Genomic DNA, 17,416 nt, shown 5'->3' with positions numbered 1-17,416 from the left:
TTTAAATCATGTTTGGCAGGTTATGAACAAAGGCCATCATTTGTTCTTCTGGAATCAAATGAATTCTTCAAAGCCTTAAAGATCAGTAGATTTAAAAAGAATATCCTGCTCCATATCTGATTCCATTTTGAGAAAATAGAAAAGATGTGGATAACCTGTCTGCACTCAATCTGATCTTGGGTGAAACAGCACCGGAGTTGCTAGCATTTAAGATAAACATCGATTTTCAATGTCAGGAACTTAAGAGCTTCTGCAACTAAAACAATATCCTGCTTCAACCTCAAAAACAAAACTCCAGTAGCAAACCTTAATAACCCACAGCTGGCTAAAGTACTTTGTTGAAAGTGACCTGAAACTCTAGCAAGAGTTATTTTGCTGTGTCAGGAGAGCTATGCATTTAGAGAGTCAAAGGCGACTGAGATAGGCGAGAATGTGGAGTTTGAGGCCAAAATCAGATCAGCAACGATCTTATTCAATGATAAAACAGGTTCAAGGAGATGAATGGTCTATTGCTGTTTCCAAATTAAATATTCATTTTGTTTTGTTGACTATGCTAACTTTGTATTAGTTTGCATCCTGAAACTAATTTGATTCAGAAGAACCATAATAAGATTATACTATTGAAACAATTGTCATTTGATTCATTATAGGCAATAAAAAGTTTAAATGTAGCACTGATGATCATTGTTAAACCTATACACTAATGGAGCACAATTTATCATGCAAATGTTTACATTTTCCTTGTCAACTTTGTTTAAAGATTATATGAAGTATAGGGAGCAAACATTTGAGGTGATAATTTTAGCAATCCTCAAACTGGGCATGAACCACACAATTATTAAGTATATCTATTTTTGTTTTTCCCAAATCAATCTTTAGTATATCAAAGATTTAATATAAACTGTGTTATGAATTTTACCATCTTCCAAACTGTCTCAGTACTTTACATAAGCTATAATAGAACCAATCTTTATTTCCTTTTTTGAAATATTGTCTCTATATTCAGATAAGTCATAGTTTGCTCTCTAAATACCTTCCATGATATCCACTGACCAGTGATGCCCATCTGAATCCAAACTTGGGCACTTTGTTTTGTGATTTTAAGGGTATTGAGTGAAATTAATGCACATATGGCATTATTCAACTTCTACAAAATTTTATGAAGTAAACTTGTCTTAGCAACAACCAAAGGATTTTAGCTGCATTGTCAGTATCATTGTCATCAGCTATATTTTGACATGTGGCAATTTTCTTTTTTAATTTTCAATAGGATTACAATTGTCTTGCATTTACTTGTAGCTTGGTAGAAATTAGCAGTGGGATAGATTATTTTCACACCATTCTATTGAAGATTCTAAAGCAGCTAGTAAACTAACATCGCGAGACATCTTGTATAACGTTTAAACTGAAGGAACTGTGGAGTCCTCTGTTTTCATGGGATTGCAGATCTGTCCATTTGTAACTTAATTCTAATTAGCTAGTGAGAAAGCAATTCATGTAGATGCAATGAATTAAATGTGTCAGCAGTTGGATACATTGGATGAGTTCCAGAAAGCTGTTAATCATTAACTTATTGTTTATACAGGATGCTTGATAATAACGAGTCAATACTGAAACTTACTTTGAGTAGGAAGAACCAAATAAATTGACTGGTGTTCCTGCAATATGGACATGGTATACTACAGAAGACTATCCTATTCATATTTGGGATTTAAGTTTTGTTTTCTTTGTAGATTGTTTTGGTCCTGCATATCTTTAGTGATGGACAGTGCTCAGAATTGCAAACTGCTCTGTGACAGGAGTCACTTCCACTTCAACTCTTCTTTATATTTTGTAAAGTCCCCACAGTATAAAGGAAATATCCCCACAGGAAATAGATCATTCAGCCCAACAAGTCCAAACTAACCCTCTGAAGACCATCCCACCCAGATCCAATCTCCTACCCTATCCCTACAACTCTGTACTTCCCATTTCTAACACACCTAACCTACACATCCCTGAGCACTATGGGTAATTTAGCATGGCCAGTCCACCTAACTTGCACATCTTTGGACTGTGGGAGAAGACCAGAGCACCCGACAAAAATTCACGCAGACACGGGTAGAACATGCAAACTCCGCACAGACTGGGACGAATGAGTCTCTACACACAATGGTTAAATTCTGTAATAAGTTTTAATTACTAAACAAAAGTTTTACACTGGAATCAACAACCCCAATTTTTTTGTTATGTTTAGTGGGCATTTTTCCCGTACGTACGACAGTGTCATGCTGTTCTAAATGTCTCAATGCTGTGTATCTTGGGGAGATGCAGGTGTATTAAAACATTGGGAGACCCAAGGCAACTTGGACAGCAAACAATGCCCACACTGATAGCAGGTCAATTATTTTGATCATGAAGTTTGTATTGCAAGGACTGTGAAGAAAAAAATTACTGGCAAGAGCAAGTAATTTTAAATGCCCTTTCACATATTAATAAATCATTCTACAAAATATGTGAATATTGAAGACCGACTATCCTAGTTCTGCCTGGGTAGAAATGTGGAAGGTGGAACGTAATTACATGGGAGGCCAAAATTTAGATTTCTGACAACTGATTAAAGTTTTTGTTTTACCACGTTTCATTGGAATTACATTTGCAGATTCTGCAATGCTGCTAGCAGTAAGCAAAAGAAATATATCTTCAAAGACCTGACTCTATATATATGAGGCATGTACCTGTTGAGGTGGATATTTTTCTAGACACTCTGGTGTATACATGCTGCTTCATGCTTCTGTCTTAGACTACTTCATTAGCAGGCTGATTCAAAATATATGTTGGTACAATAACCCTCACAAGGTACAAGGAATGCAGCATACTCGGGGCACTATTTCATTAGCTAACTAACTCAGAATAGGTATTACCAGACTGTTGTATTGTGAGATCATGACTTTCTAAGAGCAATAAGTCTGCCCATGCGAAGCAGGGAACCTTGTTCACTACATAGTTGCTGTCGAAGACAGGCAGGATGGTGAAAATGTTGTCATCTGCAGAAACATGGCTTAGAATGCAGCGCTATGCCCCGGCACTAAATATCACAGCAGAATTTATTTCTTTACAACCAATTCCTTTCACAGCACAACTGGGAGGTTAGGTGGCATCTCCCAATCAGTCACCAACTAGTCCATGATGAATTCACAGGCACCCTTTTTAGGAAAGCACATAACCTTGTGCAGTTCACCATGGATCCAAAGAGCCATGCTGTCTGAGCCATGAGATTTACATCCTTTGCTGGTTTTGTCATGTCTAAGGGCCAATTGGTTGCACTCATGTGGCACTCAGATTCCTGAACAGGAAGGGATTTAACTCCTTCAGTATTCAGCTTGTGTGAGATCACAGTGATTATTCTTGCAGACGTGTGTCTGCTATCCAGAGAGTAGTTGTGGTGTTTACTTTCTAAAATGCTGTAAATATTTGTTCTCCCATATCATCTCCAGGGTTGGCTCATGGGTTACAAGGGGTGCTCCCAGAAGCCATGACTAATTACTCAAGTGTGGAGCTCATTCCCATGCATCCTCAAGCACAATTATTGAACAGGTAATTGACCTACTGAAGGTGAAGTTCCCAGGCCCCGACCACTGAGGAGAAGCAGTCCTGTATTTGCCAAACTCTGTCTCCATGGTGTTTGCTATGTCCTCCATGACCTAGCTGAACATTGGCAGAGTGGAAGATGGATGAGCCAAAGGCACAATCTTTCTTTGGAAGGACCTTGTAGTGTCCGTATTGAGTTTCGCTGACAATTCTTTTTGGTATTCAGGAGCTTTCTTTATCATTCTCATTAACTTCTATATTAGGTAATGGAATAGCATTTCCTACTGTATTTGAGTTCTGTATGGAGTATTTAGAGTTGGCTGCCTCATAGTGCCAGGGTCCCAGGTTCAATTCCAGCCTTGGACGACTGTCTGTGTGGAGTTTGCACATTCACCCCGTGTATGCTGGGTTTCCTCCCACAATCCAAACATGTGCAGGTTAGGTGAATTTGCCATGCTAAATTACCCCATAGTGTTAGGTGCATTAGTCAGAGGGAATTAGGTCTGTGTGTGTTACTCTTCAGAGGGTCGGTGTGGACTTATTGGGCCGAAGGGCCTGTTTCCACACTGTAAGGAATCTAAAAAATAAAGCACAATTAAGACTTCCTAGACAATCCAATACTTAAACTGCTGCAGTTGGTAAAGATACCTTCTGGGGTTCAATGTTACACCATTCAGACAATGCTGATGGTTTTTGCCATTAAATCAATAGCTGTTGCCAACTTAGCCTGTGTTGGGAAAGACGTAAACTAGTAGAAATTATATTTTTCTAAGAAAAATAGTGTAATAATGTCTTTCCTTTGCATAGTTCATCATTGGGCACTTTTTTACTTATTGTGAAAGATGTCCAAGTAGTAATATGCTTTCGTCAGAAAATCTATGAATAGGAACCTTAATACATTCAGGTTTTCAGGACCAGTTTGACAAGCTGCGTTCTCATCATGCTGATGTTTGCTAATAGTAGCAAACCAATTGAAAGGTGGTGATTGATTTCAAAAATTAGTTGAATGAAGTAATTCAAGATTTGAAAAGAAAAATGAAATAAGTGTCTGTAGCTGTCAGATTCTGTCTGACTCTAGGAATATGTCCTAGCTGTGGCAAATTACTGAAATAAAGAGAAATAACTGCAAGGAAAAGGGAGGATGAGTTTCTTGAATTCAATTTAAAAAGAAGCTAGAACTTTCTTTAAAACTGTTTTCCAATTTTATCACGAGAGAAACAACATCAGTTTTTATGAAGATCCTGAAATGTCTGAAAACTGGAAGAAAGCTTAATGGGGAAACTTTCCTAGCCCTGTACCCAGATATGCTGGATTGCCAGAACTTAACAAATACTTTAAAATTTTGGTAGGTCACACCATATATCAGGAAAGGAACCGTCACTTCCCCTTATATACTGGAACACAATGTATAGATCCTTTAGCACTCTGTTTGGTTCCTCCTGATCTTCAATTACACATTGTGTCCAGGTGATCCAGTGTATTTAGGAGCAGACCAAAAATCTTCACAAAATGCTGTTAAACCAGAGCAAAGGATTTTAATATTTAGTAATTCATTTAGAAGTTTGAAAAATGCTTAAGAACATTTGGTGCAGCAACAATACTCGTTAAGAGTGTGTTACAAATACTTTGCCTCACGTCAACCAGCTGTAACCATGACTTGAGGAAAAGCAAAGTCAACAAGGCATTACAGTTCTATATTAATTGACCCTTAAAACAAGTGTTTCATATTATCAAAATTACAATTTAGAGTAGTGAACAGCACAGGTATTGTCTCTGTACGAGCAGTGTTAGTTTATCTTTTCCATACAAGCCAGGGAAATCATAGTTCTTGAAGAAAGGAAGGGTTGACAGAAATTAAGAGATGAATTTTCTGGATGCAGCTGGGATCTCACCTGCTGGTTGGAGAAAGGTGAGAGTCCTATGCAGCTGTTTTAAAGAGGGCCAATCAAATAATGTATCACTCAGGTAACAGCAAATCTTCCCCAGCATTAAGGACCGAGGAGGGTTACATGTCTCTCACACCCAGAGCTGCCAGCCAATCAGAGAGTATAATTGAACAGAAACGTATCATGGAGGTGAGAGCTGGTATTGGTACATCATCCAAGAGTTTTGTACATGTTTGACAGCAGGAGGAGAATTTTGAGGTGGGGGAAAGCGACCAGAAACAAGGACATTGGCTCTCAGTACTTAGTGCCTTTGAACAAGGTCTCACAAGCATTCTTCATGGGTTTGATTGCTATATTTCCCACAGGATGTGCCCTGCACTCTCACCATTAGTTTAACACTAGCAGCGACAGGGTGAGGTGCTTAACTGGACATTAATTGGATACTCTTGGTCCTCAATTGGCAATGGGGCAGGTGAGCCATCTGAGGCCTTTCCTGGTTGAACTTAATTGAGGTGAAGGCAAGAAGACCAGCAAACCGACTAGATCTCTGACTGAATCCTGACTTGATAGATCATATTTCGTGTAAATGATACTCATTTTAATTTTACAATGACCCTAATTTCTTTTAAAGCTAAAAATGCTGAATGTATATCTAGTATCGATAATTTATTAACTGTAGTTAGCTACATTTCACAAGGCAAGAAGGTCAGTCTCTATAAACTAACACTGCTCGTACAGAGACAATACCTGTGCTGTTTACATAATTCAATAATATACTCTACCTATCTATCCAACTGAACTGCCTGTCTTTTCACTTTTTGTTTTGAGGTTGACCCATGGACTTCCATTGAATTGATCTATGCTTATGAACAAAGTGTTGCAGCGGGTTGTCATTGCCTTTTGTAGGATGGCTGACAAGGAGACTTTACTGCTGTTACTGCCTCCCCTTGTTGGAAGAATTTACAGGCTTTTCATCAACTTGCTTAGATACATTGAGTGCCTTTCATAACAGCAGGTCCTGGCATGGCTTCTGGCTCAAAAATAGGGATGCAATCACCATATTATAAGACCTCTAACCAACTGAGTTAATGAATCCTGAATATATTGTAGAATACTAATTGGAATCTACAACAGAAAAATATACTGTTCAGCCATTGTGTGTACTAGTGCTGCTTGTACCTCACACAAGCATCTTTGGATTCTAAATATCATTTCCTATGCTGCCATTGTATTCCTTTCTTTCTTGTATTTGTTTCAGTCATTCAGCATGGTAAAAAATTCCACATTCTTGCCATTTTGTGGGTTCTAAAAATTCTCCTCAATTCTCTCTTTCATGTAATACTGGCTGTCTTATATTTATGCTCTCCTGTTATGGACTTGCTTACAAGTTTCTCCACATTTAATGTTTCCTTTCATAATTTTCAACATTTCCAACATTTCTCCTCCTTATAGTCTTCTCTTCCTAAAGGAAAGAAACCAGGACTGCTCAATATTTCCTTATTGTTACATACTTTTAATGCTGATGCCATCCTTGTAAACATTTAAAAATCACGCAACATCAGTATATAGTCCAACAGGTTTAATTGGAAGCACACAATTGGTGGCCCACATCCACCTGATGAAGGAGCGGTGCTCTGAAAGCTAGTGTGCTTCCAATTAAACCTGTTGGACTCTAACCTGGTGTTGTGTACTTTTTAACTTTGTACACCCCAATCCAACACCGGCATCTCCAAATCTTGTAAACATTGTTTTCTACATTTTCTTAAGTGCTTCAAATTTTTTGTAGTGCGGAGTTCAGAACTGCAGATAGTACTCTCAAATGTGGTCTCAAAGGTTGTATATAAATTGAACATTGTCTCCTTACTTTGTGTTCCCAGATTTTTTTTTCCTTCATCCACTTATTCCTCCCTGTTTTTACATGAAAGATGAGCTGAGTCATACTTCACTATATTAGATTGAATTTGTCACTTATCTGCCCAATCTGCACTTACTTGTGTCTTCTCGTGTTTTGATGCCATTCTTGGGTTATTCGTTCTACCACTCATCCTCTGACTCCTACCACCAACAACATCAATATCATCTGCAATTTTATATTCATGCTATGCACAATAAGCATGATAAATTATATGAATTCCTGCAGGCAATCACTTTGTTCTGCAAAGCTTCACTGAACTCTTACTTTATTTTCACAGAAGTAGAAGAGTTCAGTAGCTGAATTCAATGTATTAACTTTTTGATATAATGAGATTTAATGGAATATTCAAAGTAAAATGCAGGAATATACTGTAATGTAATATGTTTAAACTGACCAGTATAAAATTGATTGAACATTGATCTTGTACTTGTGAGTCCATGTAAGCTGAGGGTTGGATTTTCCAACACAGGTAGAATACAAGCTTTGTTTTAATTCTCTTGTGAGGCATAGGTGTCGCAGACTGTCCAGCATGTATTGAACACCTCTCGTTGAGAAAATGATGGCAAGCTGCCTCCTTGAACCGCTGCAGTTCTTGTCAATAGGTCAACCCACAATGGCATTAGGGAAATAATTCCAGGATTCTGATGCAGCAACAGTGAAGGAATGGTGATATATTTCCAAGTCAGGATGTTAAGTGGCTTGGAGGGGAAATTACATATCGTGGTGTCCCCATATAACTGCTGCCCATGTCCTTCTAGAATGAATTAGTCAGAGGTTTGGAAGATGCCATCTAAGGACCTTTGGTAAAATTCTGCAGTGCGTCCTGTAGATAGCACACACTGCTGCTATTTAGTGCCGGTAGTGAAGGGAGTGGATTCTTGGGGGTGTTGTGCCAATCGATTAGATTGCTTTGGCCTGGATGGTGTCAAGGTTCTTGAGCGTTGTTGAAACTGCACTCATCCAAGCAAGTGGACAGTCTTCTATAATGCTCCTGACTTGTACCTGGTAAAGTGTGGACAGGTTTTGGGGAGTTAGGTAGTAGGTTAGCCTCTAACATGCTCTTGTAGCCACTGTATCTATATGGTTAGTCCAGTTGAGTTTCTGGGCAATGATAGCCCCCAGGATGTTGATAGTAGGAGGAATTCAGTGACAATAATGCCATTCACTGTCAAGGGGCCATGGCTCAGCTGTCTCTTATTGGATATTGTCGTTGACATTTGTGTGATGCGAATGTTACTTGCAGCTTGTTTGCCAAAGCCCGGATATTGTCCAGGTCTTGTTGCATTTGAACATGGACTGCTTTAGTATCTGAGGAGTCACAAATAGTGCTGAACATTGTGCAATCATCGGCGAATATCCCCGAGTCTGACCTTGTGATGGAGGGAAGGGCATTGATAAAGCGGCTGAAGATGGTTTGGCCAAGGACACTACCCTGAAGAACACCTGCAGAGATGTCCTGAAGCTGAGATGACTGATATGTGCCCGGTATGTCTCCAATCCCATCATTTCTAATTTTGCAAGAGCTCACTGATACCACACTGAGTTGAATACATCCTTGATGATCGAGAATAGACTGATGGGGTGGTAATTGGCTGACTTGGATTTGTCCTGCTCTTTGAATACAGGGCAAAACTTGTCAATTTTCCACATTGTCTGTTGGATGCCAGTGTTGAATCTGTACTGGAACAGTACTACTAAAATCTGTTTATAGTAAATGAGTCACTAGGAACCTACTGATGCTTACCTGGTCATAGACAGCAGCCTGCCAAAACTAATTTCCATGGAAAAACACTGCAGAGTAGTGAAAATCTGGAAAGTTGTCTTAATGATCAGAAAATGGATCATATACTGTACTTTTAAAATGATTTGACCTTCTGTGTGTTTTGGTTTAAACAGTTTTTTTTAAAATCTGAAATGACTAGAGTTCAGTAGATGATGAAGAACGTTTATTTAGTACACAGGGCTACTGTGTGCTAATTTTAATCCATTATCAGAGAAAAAAAGCCTTAAAGTGCTATATTGTAGATTCAACAAAAGAAAACTAGCCAAGAATATAATGTGATGCAAGTTGTATGATTTGTATAATTTTTAGTGTTTGGATTTTAAAATATTGCCATATGGGTGGGTTACTTTTGGAAAGGGTTTTTAATATATAATTAGGTCAGACAGTCCTTCATAATAGTGACCTAAAACGCATATATCAGAGAACAGGGTCTGCCAGAGCATTAATGGGGAATTGCTTATTGAATGACATTAACTTGCTTTTATTTCAGACTAATCAAAGATTTATTTTAGCTCAGAAAGGCCTCAGGTTAGAAGATTTTTAGGGCACCTTAAAAGAGGCCTGACTGGGGTCAGAACCATCTATAGTGTCTACTAGAAAAGGACAAAGAATAAGAACACTACAATACAGGAACTGGCCCTTCAGCCCACCAAGTCTGCACTATCATATGACACCTTTCTAAACTAAAAACATTTGCCTCTATGCGGTCCATATCCTTCAATTCCCTACTCGTGAATCTGTCAAGATGCCTCTTAAATGTTGCTATGATACCTGCTTCTATCACCTCCTTTGGCATCACATTCCAGACATTTACCACCCTTTGTTTAAAAAAGAACTTGCCTCATACATCTCCGTTAAACTTTCCCCCTTTTACCTTAAACCGATCTCCCCAAGTAATTGATATTTCTACCCTGGTAAAAGACTCTGACCATCCATTCTATCCATGCCTGTTATAATTTTGTAAACTTCTATCAGGTCGCCTCTCAGCTCCTTAAGTTCAAATAAAAACATGCCAAGTTTATGCAATCTCTCCTCTTTGCTAATACCCTCCAAACAAGGCAACATCCTGCAAAACCTTTACTGTACCCTCTCCAATGGCTCCTCATCCTTTTGCTAGTGTGGCGACCAGTACTGTATTCAGTATTCCAAATGTCGTCTAATTAAAGTTCTGTACAGCTGCAACATGACTTGCCAATTTTTATACTCTATACAAGATCAATGAAGACAAGAAAGAAGGCAATGAAAAAGGAGAGTTTTTTTTCACCTATAGGGTGGTAAAAATACAGAACATGCTAAGAGGGTGTTGGAGGGAGATGTCTTTGCAACATTGAGAATTTAAAATCCCAAGGCATATTAGGCTAGAGACCAAGTGCACGTAAATGGGATTAGTATATTTGGTGTTTGTTGGTTGGCATAGGCATGGAAGGCCAAAGCATCTATTTCTAGGATGTCTAGAAAAAGGAATAAAAATCAGCTAATGAACCAAGAAACTATGCATTGTTCTAATAATATAGCTGGTCTTTCTTGCCTTTCCCTGTATAAAGTATAGAACAAATCTGGAAAAGCACAGTTAGTTCAATCATAAAATTTAGTTTGTGCAGTTTGCACGTTTTTAAAAGCTGAGAAATTCTAAACTTTTCAAATGTTGCTGGTATACCATGTAAGAAAAAGTTACAGGTCACGGGAAAAATTGGATAGAATCAATAATGTCAAACTTAAATATTTGGCATTGAGGAATACTTTCTCTGGGTTTAAACTCTATAACAGATAATGTCAGAAAACCGAATGAGACTTTCTTCTATGAATTTTAACAGAGCTTGGACTTTTCCTTATTTTCTTTGTTATAATAAACTTCTATTGTTCGAGAAATTCTACCTGATATGGCTTTCAGTGATTGATCATGTTAACTGCATTTTTTAAAGGCTAGATTTGGCAGGCTAGATTTTATTATAGGTTCTTGGCAAAAGTGAGGACTGCAGATGCTGGAAATCAGAGTCTCGATTTGAGTGGTGCTGGAAAAGCACAGCAGGTCAGGCAGCATCTAAGGAGTAGGAAAATCGACATTTCAGGCAAAAGCCCAACATGTCCAGTCGCACCAGCAGCTGGGTGGTAGATAGGTAATGATAATAACAAAAGGTCAAAAATATTCATAAGTATTTTAAAATGAGTGTAGCTCACATAAATGATGGAAATAGAAGCAGGATAAGTTATCATGAGGAGTGAAGAAGTGGCATTGTGAGGAAAAGACATTGCACAAATAACTTTTGGCTTCATAATGTTGAGCAATAATTATATTAAAAATAGACTGTATCCATGTGTGCTCAACAAGAGTGAGGAACTTGTACTAATTAATCTCCATAGAGGAAAAAGTAGTGAAGAAATTAAAGTCTGTTAAATCACCAAGGTTTTCCAAAATTTCTTGGGTTCTATAATATTCCTCACATATGGAAGTTAGCAAGTAAAATATTGCTGCCAATTAATCTGACTTTAGTTATCAGGAAAATGCTGAGATTGTTTGTTAAGTCATAATTATGCATTTGGAAAATCATAGTCCAACAGATTGGACAGTCCAATATGGTTTTCCAAAAAGGAAATTGTGTTTGACAATTTTATTAGAATTTGTTGAGCATATAGCTCTGGGTTAGATAAAAGGAGCCATTAGATGTAATAATCTTGCATTTCCAACAGACATTTGACAGGGTGCTGTACAAAAGCTTAATGCTTAAGGTATGGGTTTGATGTTGTAGGAATTGTTAACAAAGAGAACAGATAATTTTCAAGTTGATGGGCTATAATTTACGGGGTGCCACAGGCATCAGTGCTGTGGCTTCAGTTATTTTGAATCTCTATGAATGAGCTAGATGGAGAAACTGTGAGAGTAAGCTACTAAAAGAATATTTTGCATCAGTATTTACTGTGGAAAAGGATGTGGAAGATATAGACTGTAGGGAAATAGATAGTGACATCTTGCAAAATGTCCAGATTACAGAGGAGGAAGTGCTGGATGTCTTGAAACTGTTAAAGGTGGATAAATCCCCAGGACCATATCAGGTGTACCCGAGAACTCTGTGGGAAGCTAGAGAAGTGATTGCTGGGCCTCTTGCTGAGATATTTGTATCATCAGTAGTCACAGGTGAGGTGCCAGAAGACTGGAGGTTGGCAAACGTGGTGCTACTGTTTAAGAAGGGTGGTAAAGACAAGCCAGGGAACTATAGACCAGTGAGCCTGACCTCGGTGGTGGGCAAATTGTTGGAGGGAATCCTGAGGGACAGGATGTACATGTATTTGGAAAGGCAAGGACTGATTCAGGATAGTCAACATGGCTTTGTGTGTGGGCAGTCATGTCTCACAAACTTGAGTTTTTTTGAAGAAGTAACAAAGAAGATTGATGAGGGCAGAGTGGTAGATGTGATGTATATGGACTTCAGTAAGGTGTTCGACAAGGTTCCCCCATGAGAGACTGATTAGCAAGGTTAGATCTCATGGGATACAGAACTGGCTCAAAGGTAGAAGACAGAGGGTGATGGTGGAGGGTTGTTTTTCAGACTGAAGACCTGTGACCAGTGGAGTGCCACAAGGATTGGTGCTAGGTCCTCTACTTTTTGTCATTTACATAAATGATTTGAATGCGAGCGTAAGACGTACAGTTAGTAAGTTTGTAGATGACGCCAAAATTGGAGGCTAGTGGACAGCGAAGAGGGTAACCTCAGATTACAACCGGATCTGGACCAGATGGGCCAATGGGCTGAGAAGTGGCAGATGGAGTTTAATTCAGATAAATGCGAGGTGCTGTATTTTGGGAAAGCAAATCTTAGCAGGACTTATACACTTAATGGTAAGGTCCTAGGGAGTGTTGCTGAACAAAGAGACCTTGGAGGGCAGGTTCATAGTGGAGTCGCACGTAGATAGGATAGTGAAGAAGGTGTTTGGTATGCTTTCCTTTATTGGTCAGAGTATTGAGTACAGGAGTTGGGAGGTCATGTTTCGGCTGTACAAGACATTGGTTAGGCCACTGTTGGAATATTGCGAGCAATTCTGGTCTCCTTCCTATCGGAAAGTTGTTGTGAAACTTGAAAGGGTTCAGAAAAGATTTACAAGGATGTTGCCAGGGTTGGAGGATCTGAGCTATAGGGAGAGACTGAACAGGCTGGGGCTGTTTTCCCTGGAGCGTCAGAAGCTGAGGGGTGACCTTAGAGGTTTACAAAATTATGAGGGGCATGGATAGGGTAAATAGACAAAGTCTTTTCCCTGGGGTTGGGGAGTCCAGAACTAGAGTGCATAGGTTTAGGGTGAGAGGGGAAAGATATAAAAGAGACCTCAGGGGCGACCTTTTCACGCAGAGGGTGGTACATGTACGTGTATGGAATGAGGAAGTGGTGGAGGCTGGTACAATTGCAACATTTAAGAGGCATTTGGATGGGTAGATGAATAGAAAGAGTTTGGAGGGATATGGGCCGGGTGCTGACAGGTGGGACTAGTTTGGGTTGGGATACCTGGTCGGCATGGACGGGTTGGACCGAAGGGTCTGTTTCCATGCTGTATATCTCTATGACCCTATGCTGAGACATAACTATGTGCGAATAAGGGGGAGACAAAAAAGTTGCAAAGAGATAGCGAAAGATAAAGAAGTAGGCAACAAGGTATTGATCAAGTGTGATATTAGTCACCTTAATATGAAAAGAAAACAAGAATGTTTTATTTAAAGACCATGAAAGTTTTAAATGTTAATATTCAGAAACTTGGGTGTACCTGTACTTGTACAACACAGAAAGCCAGCATTTAGGTACAATAAGCAATTAGGAAGCCAAGTGACATGTTAGTTGTTATTGCAAGAGAATGTAAATATGAGAAAAAGGGAGCAATGCTTGTATGAGGCTTTGGTGGGACTAATCATAGAATATTGTGCAGTTTTGGTTTTCATATTTATGAAATGATTTACTTACAATGGAGGCAGTACAACATCAACTGAATTGCTTCCTGTGATGAAATAAAAGTTGTCCTGTGATGAGAGGTTCTGGACTTTAGATGTCACTGAAATGTACATGATTCTGAAGACGCTTGACAAGGTGGTTCACTGAGTTCTTATTTCCCCTTGAAGAAAAATCAGGCACAGTCTCAAGAGGTCATTCTTTTTGGCCTGAAATTAGGAGAAAATCTTTCACATAGCATTTATCAATTTTTGAGGGTTGTGGATGCTCAGCTGTTGAATATATTCGAGGCTCATTGAGAGAATTGTGATCTCTCAGGGTAGTGAAAAATACTGCTTAGAAAGCAGAGTTAGCATCATTGAACCTGTTCAATATTCAATGTGTTAACTGGTTCTCTCCTGCCGTTATATCTTATGTTCTTAAAATGACTCCCCAATCATCAAGAACATAATTCCTATGTTTTCCTTGTCTAGCCCTGTCAGAATTTTATAGCTTTCTATGAGATCCCCCTTTATTCTTCTAAAATCCAGTGAATATAGTCCTAACTGATCCATTCTCTCTGCACGCATCAGTTCTGTCATCCCAAGAGTCAGTCTAGTAAATGTTTGTTGCATTTCTTCCATGGCCAGAGTAACCTTTTGTTTTAAAAAGGGGAGACCAAAACTGCACATAGTACTTCAAGAGAGTTCTCCCCCAGGCCCCTGTATGTTTCCTCTGACTGCAGAAGTTATTTAAAAGTATTGAGTGAGGAAAGGTTTTAGGAAGTATTAATTTATACAGATTATCAGAACAGGTTATATCATTTAAGGAAAATTGGAAAAACATGTTTCAAGTTGTTGATGGTACAAGCACCTAATACAACCCAATGGGATTAAGTGCTTTCTCTTAATAAGAAGAAATTTGATCAGTTGCTCAGATTTCACTTGTGTAAAGCATTATTTGCTACGTTGTATGTACAAAGTGTGTAAACTTATTTATTTTTCTTCCTGTAGCCGTTTGGTGTGAATCAGCCTGGGCCATATATCATGTACACAACTGCAGATGCAAATGGGTATCTTAAAAATGCATCAGGTACGTAAAGTTAAAATTTGGGTCTAATGTAACTTATTTTTGCAGTTTATTTTCACTAATGTGCTTGCCAGAAATAATTTTTTCAAATCGCTTAAAAGGAATAAAGATGAATTGAACTGCTATGACTGGAGGTACTTCAATAAGGTATTGTATTTGGAACTAAGTCTACAAATAGCAACCAGGAATGGTTTCTGAATAGCCCTCAATAAAATATAGTCATTCAGTTTTAACAATCCCTCACTCAACAGAGATTTTACATTACTTAATTTCAAATTCAGTGTTAGATGTGACTACTCTGGTTCATCTTATTAATTAATCGATCTGTGATTCTTATATCTGTAATTTCAATGTTTTATTTACAACAAAGTTGGTTCTGCCTTAAGTTCATGTATCAAATCATAATAAACATGCAAACACTAAGCATTCACATCCATGTCAGCTTGCTGGATGGAACTTTTAAATGCAGCAGTTCACATCTGGTGTCCAAAGTCCAAGCTGCATAAGGCAGGCCACCAAAGTGCACCAGCTTTTAAGCTTATTTCACAACTTTATGTGCTCAGTCACAAAATATGTTGTAGCCACAATACTGTGAACTGTACGCTTTGAAAAAACAGTAATTATTTCTTTCTTGCTCTAAAGTCTACCTGTCTGACCCATCTCCTGATTTTGTCTTGATTTTCCTGTGTTCTCTTCCAGTGCACTCTAATGTCCATCGTTACCTTCCTTAATTAACATCAAGACTTCATTGTTCATGTAAATGTTATATGTGTGTTAACCCCCATAGTAGCTGTCTTATTTTTCTCATACAATTTATTTTTCAAAGATATATTCACCACATACCACTACTTCTAAACTGTGGGGTGGCACAGCGGCTCAGTGGTTAGTGCTGCTGCCTCACAGTGACCTGGATTCAATTCCATCCTCTGGCGACTGTGTGGAGTTTGCACATTCTCCCAGTGTCTGCGTGGGTTTCCTCCGGGTACTCCAGTTTGCTCCCACAATCCAAAGATGTGCAGGTTAGGTGGATTGGCCATGTGAAATTGCCCATAGTGTTCAGGGATGTGTAGGTTAGGTGCATTAGTCAGGGTCAAGAATGTGGTGCTGGAAAAGCATAGCAGGTCGGGCAGCATCTGAGGACCAGGAGAATCGATGTTTCGGACATAAGCCCTTCATTAGGTCATTCCTGCTGTGCTTTTCCAGCACCACACTCTCAGTTCTGATCTCCAGCATCTCAGTCCTCACTTTCTCCTGCATTAGTCAGAGGTAAATGTAGAGTAATAGGGGAACAGGTCTGGGTGGGATGCTCTTTGGAGGGTGGATGTGGACTTGCTGAGCTGAAAGCCTGTTTCCACACTATGATTCTGTTCTATGAATTCTAGTTAAGCCATGATGTTTTCACTCATATCAAGTTTTGTTTTCTTACTGTTATCCTTAAAGCTGACTTAGCTCCAAACTACAAATTAAAATAAATAAATATGAATTGAAATTCTTGAACTGAAAATTATCATTGAGTTTATGTTCTGCAGATTTTGTCTCAAACTTTTCCTGCTCTTTGAACAGTTTCAGGCAGCAATGTTATTCTAATAGTGAACTAAATTCTATCGAAGCAATATCATTATTCCTGACTTTAAGAGCATATTTCTCATAATACTGCATAACTAGTAAAAATTGTGTGTAGTGTTTTGAAGCAATATATTTAAAGGCAATCCCACAGTACCATTATCTGCTATGAAATTACCTGGTTTAAATGTCAGAGAATTCAGCACAGGGAACAGAGAAGGAATTAAAGTTGTATTTGAGGAGGAAACCCAGGAAAAGAGAATATTTTCCTTACTCGCTATAATAAAATGTAATGGTGCAGAAGGCAGACATATAAGAATATATTTAACTTTCAGAGCTACCACAAAGTGATTTAATTTGCTTTGAGTAGGCTGAAGAGGTGTGGTTGTTTTTGACACATAACAATTTTGTGTAGTACAGCTATATGAATTAATGCCATAGCCTGAATTTGTGGTCATAATAACTAAGTGCTCACTGTTATTATGTGTAAAAAGGAGTTATGGCCTTCACACATAAAAGCAAAGTCAGGAATTCATTATCTGATGTATGTAACTGCCCCATACATTTGCTGAACTGCTTCCTTACTGATAAACTCATCAATGAAACGTAGAAATCTGTGATATTTGCAGCACTTACTTACCACTAGCTACCTACAAAAAGTGCCAGGAAAACTTTGGGCTTCCACATCAAAATTAGCTGAATT

General features: G+C 38.6%; 1 protein-coding gene across 1 annotated transcript in view; it reads left to right on the top strand.

Moving 5' to 3' along the window:
• Window positions 1-17,416, top strand: part of itfg1 (integrin alpha FG-GAP repeat containing 1) — a 237,556-nt gene that overhangs the window by 188,000 nt on the left and 32,140 nt on the right. Inside the window, exon 14 of the mRNA XM_043706920.2 lies at window positions 15,075-15,153. Within this exon, the coding sequence (XP_043562855.2) occupies window positions 15,075-15,153 (79 nt within the window). The remainder of the gene's footprint in view (window positions 1-15,074; window positions 15,154-17,416) is intronic.

Source organism: Chiloscyllium plagiosum, unplaced genomic scaffold, assembly GCF_037043375.1.
Source record: "Chiloscyllium plagiosum isolate Xiang-an unplaced genomic scaffold, Cpla_swu_hap1 HiC_scaffold_17, whole genome shotgun sequence".
Lineage (NCBI taxonomy): Eukaryota > Metazoa > Chordata > Chondrichthyes > Orectolobiformes > Hemiscylliidae > Chiloscyllium > Chiloscyllium plagiosum.
Note: the sequence above shows the minus strand (reverse complement) of the source record. Positions and strands in the feature narration are given on the sequence as shown.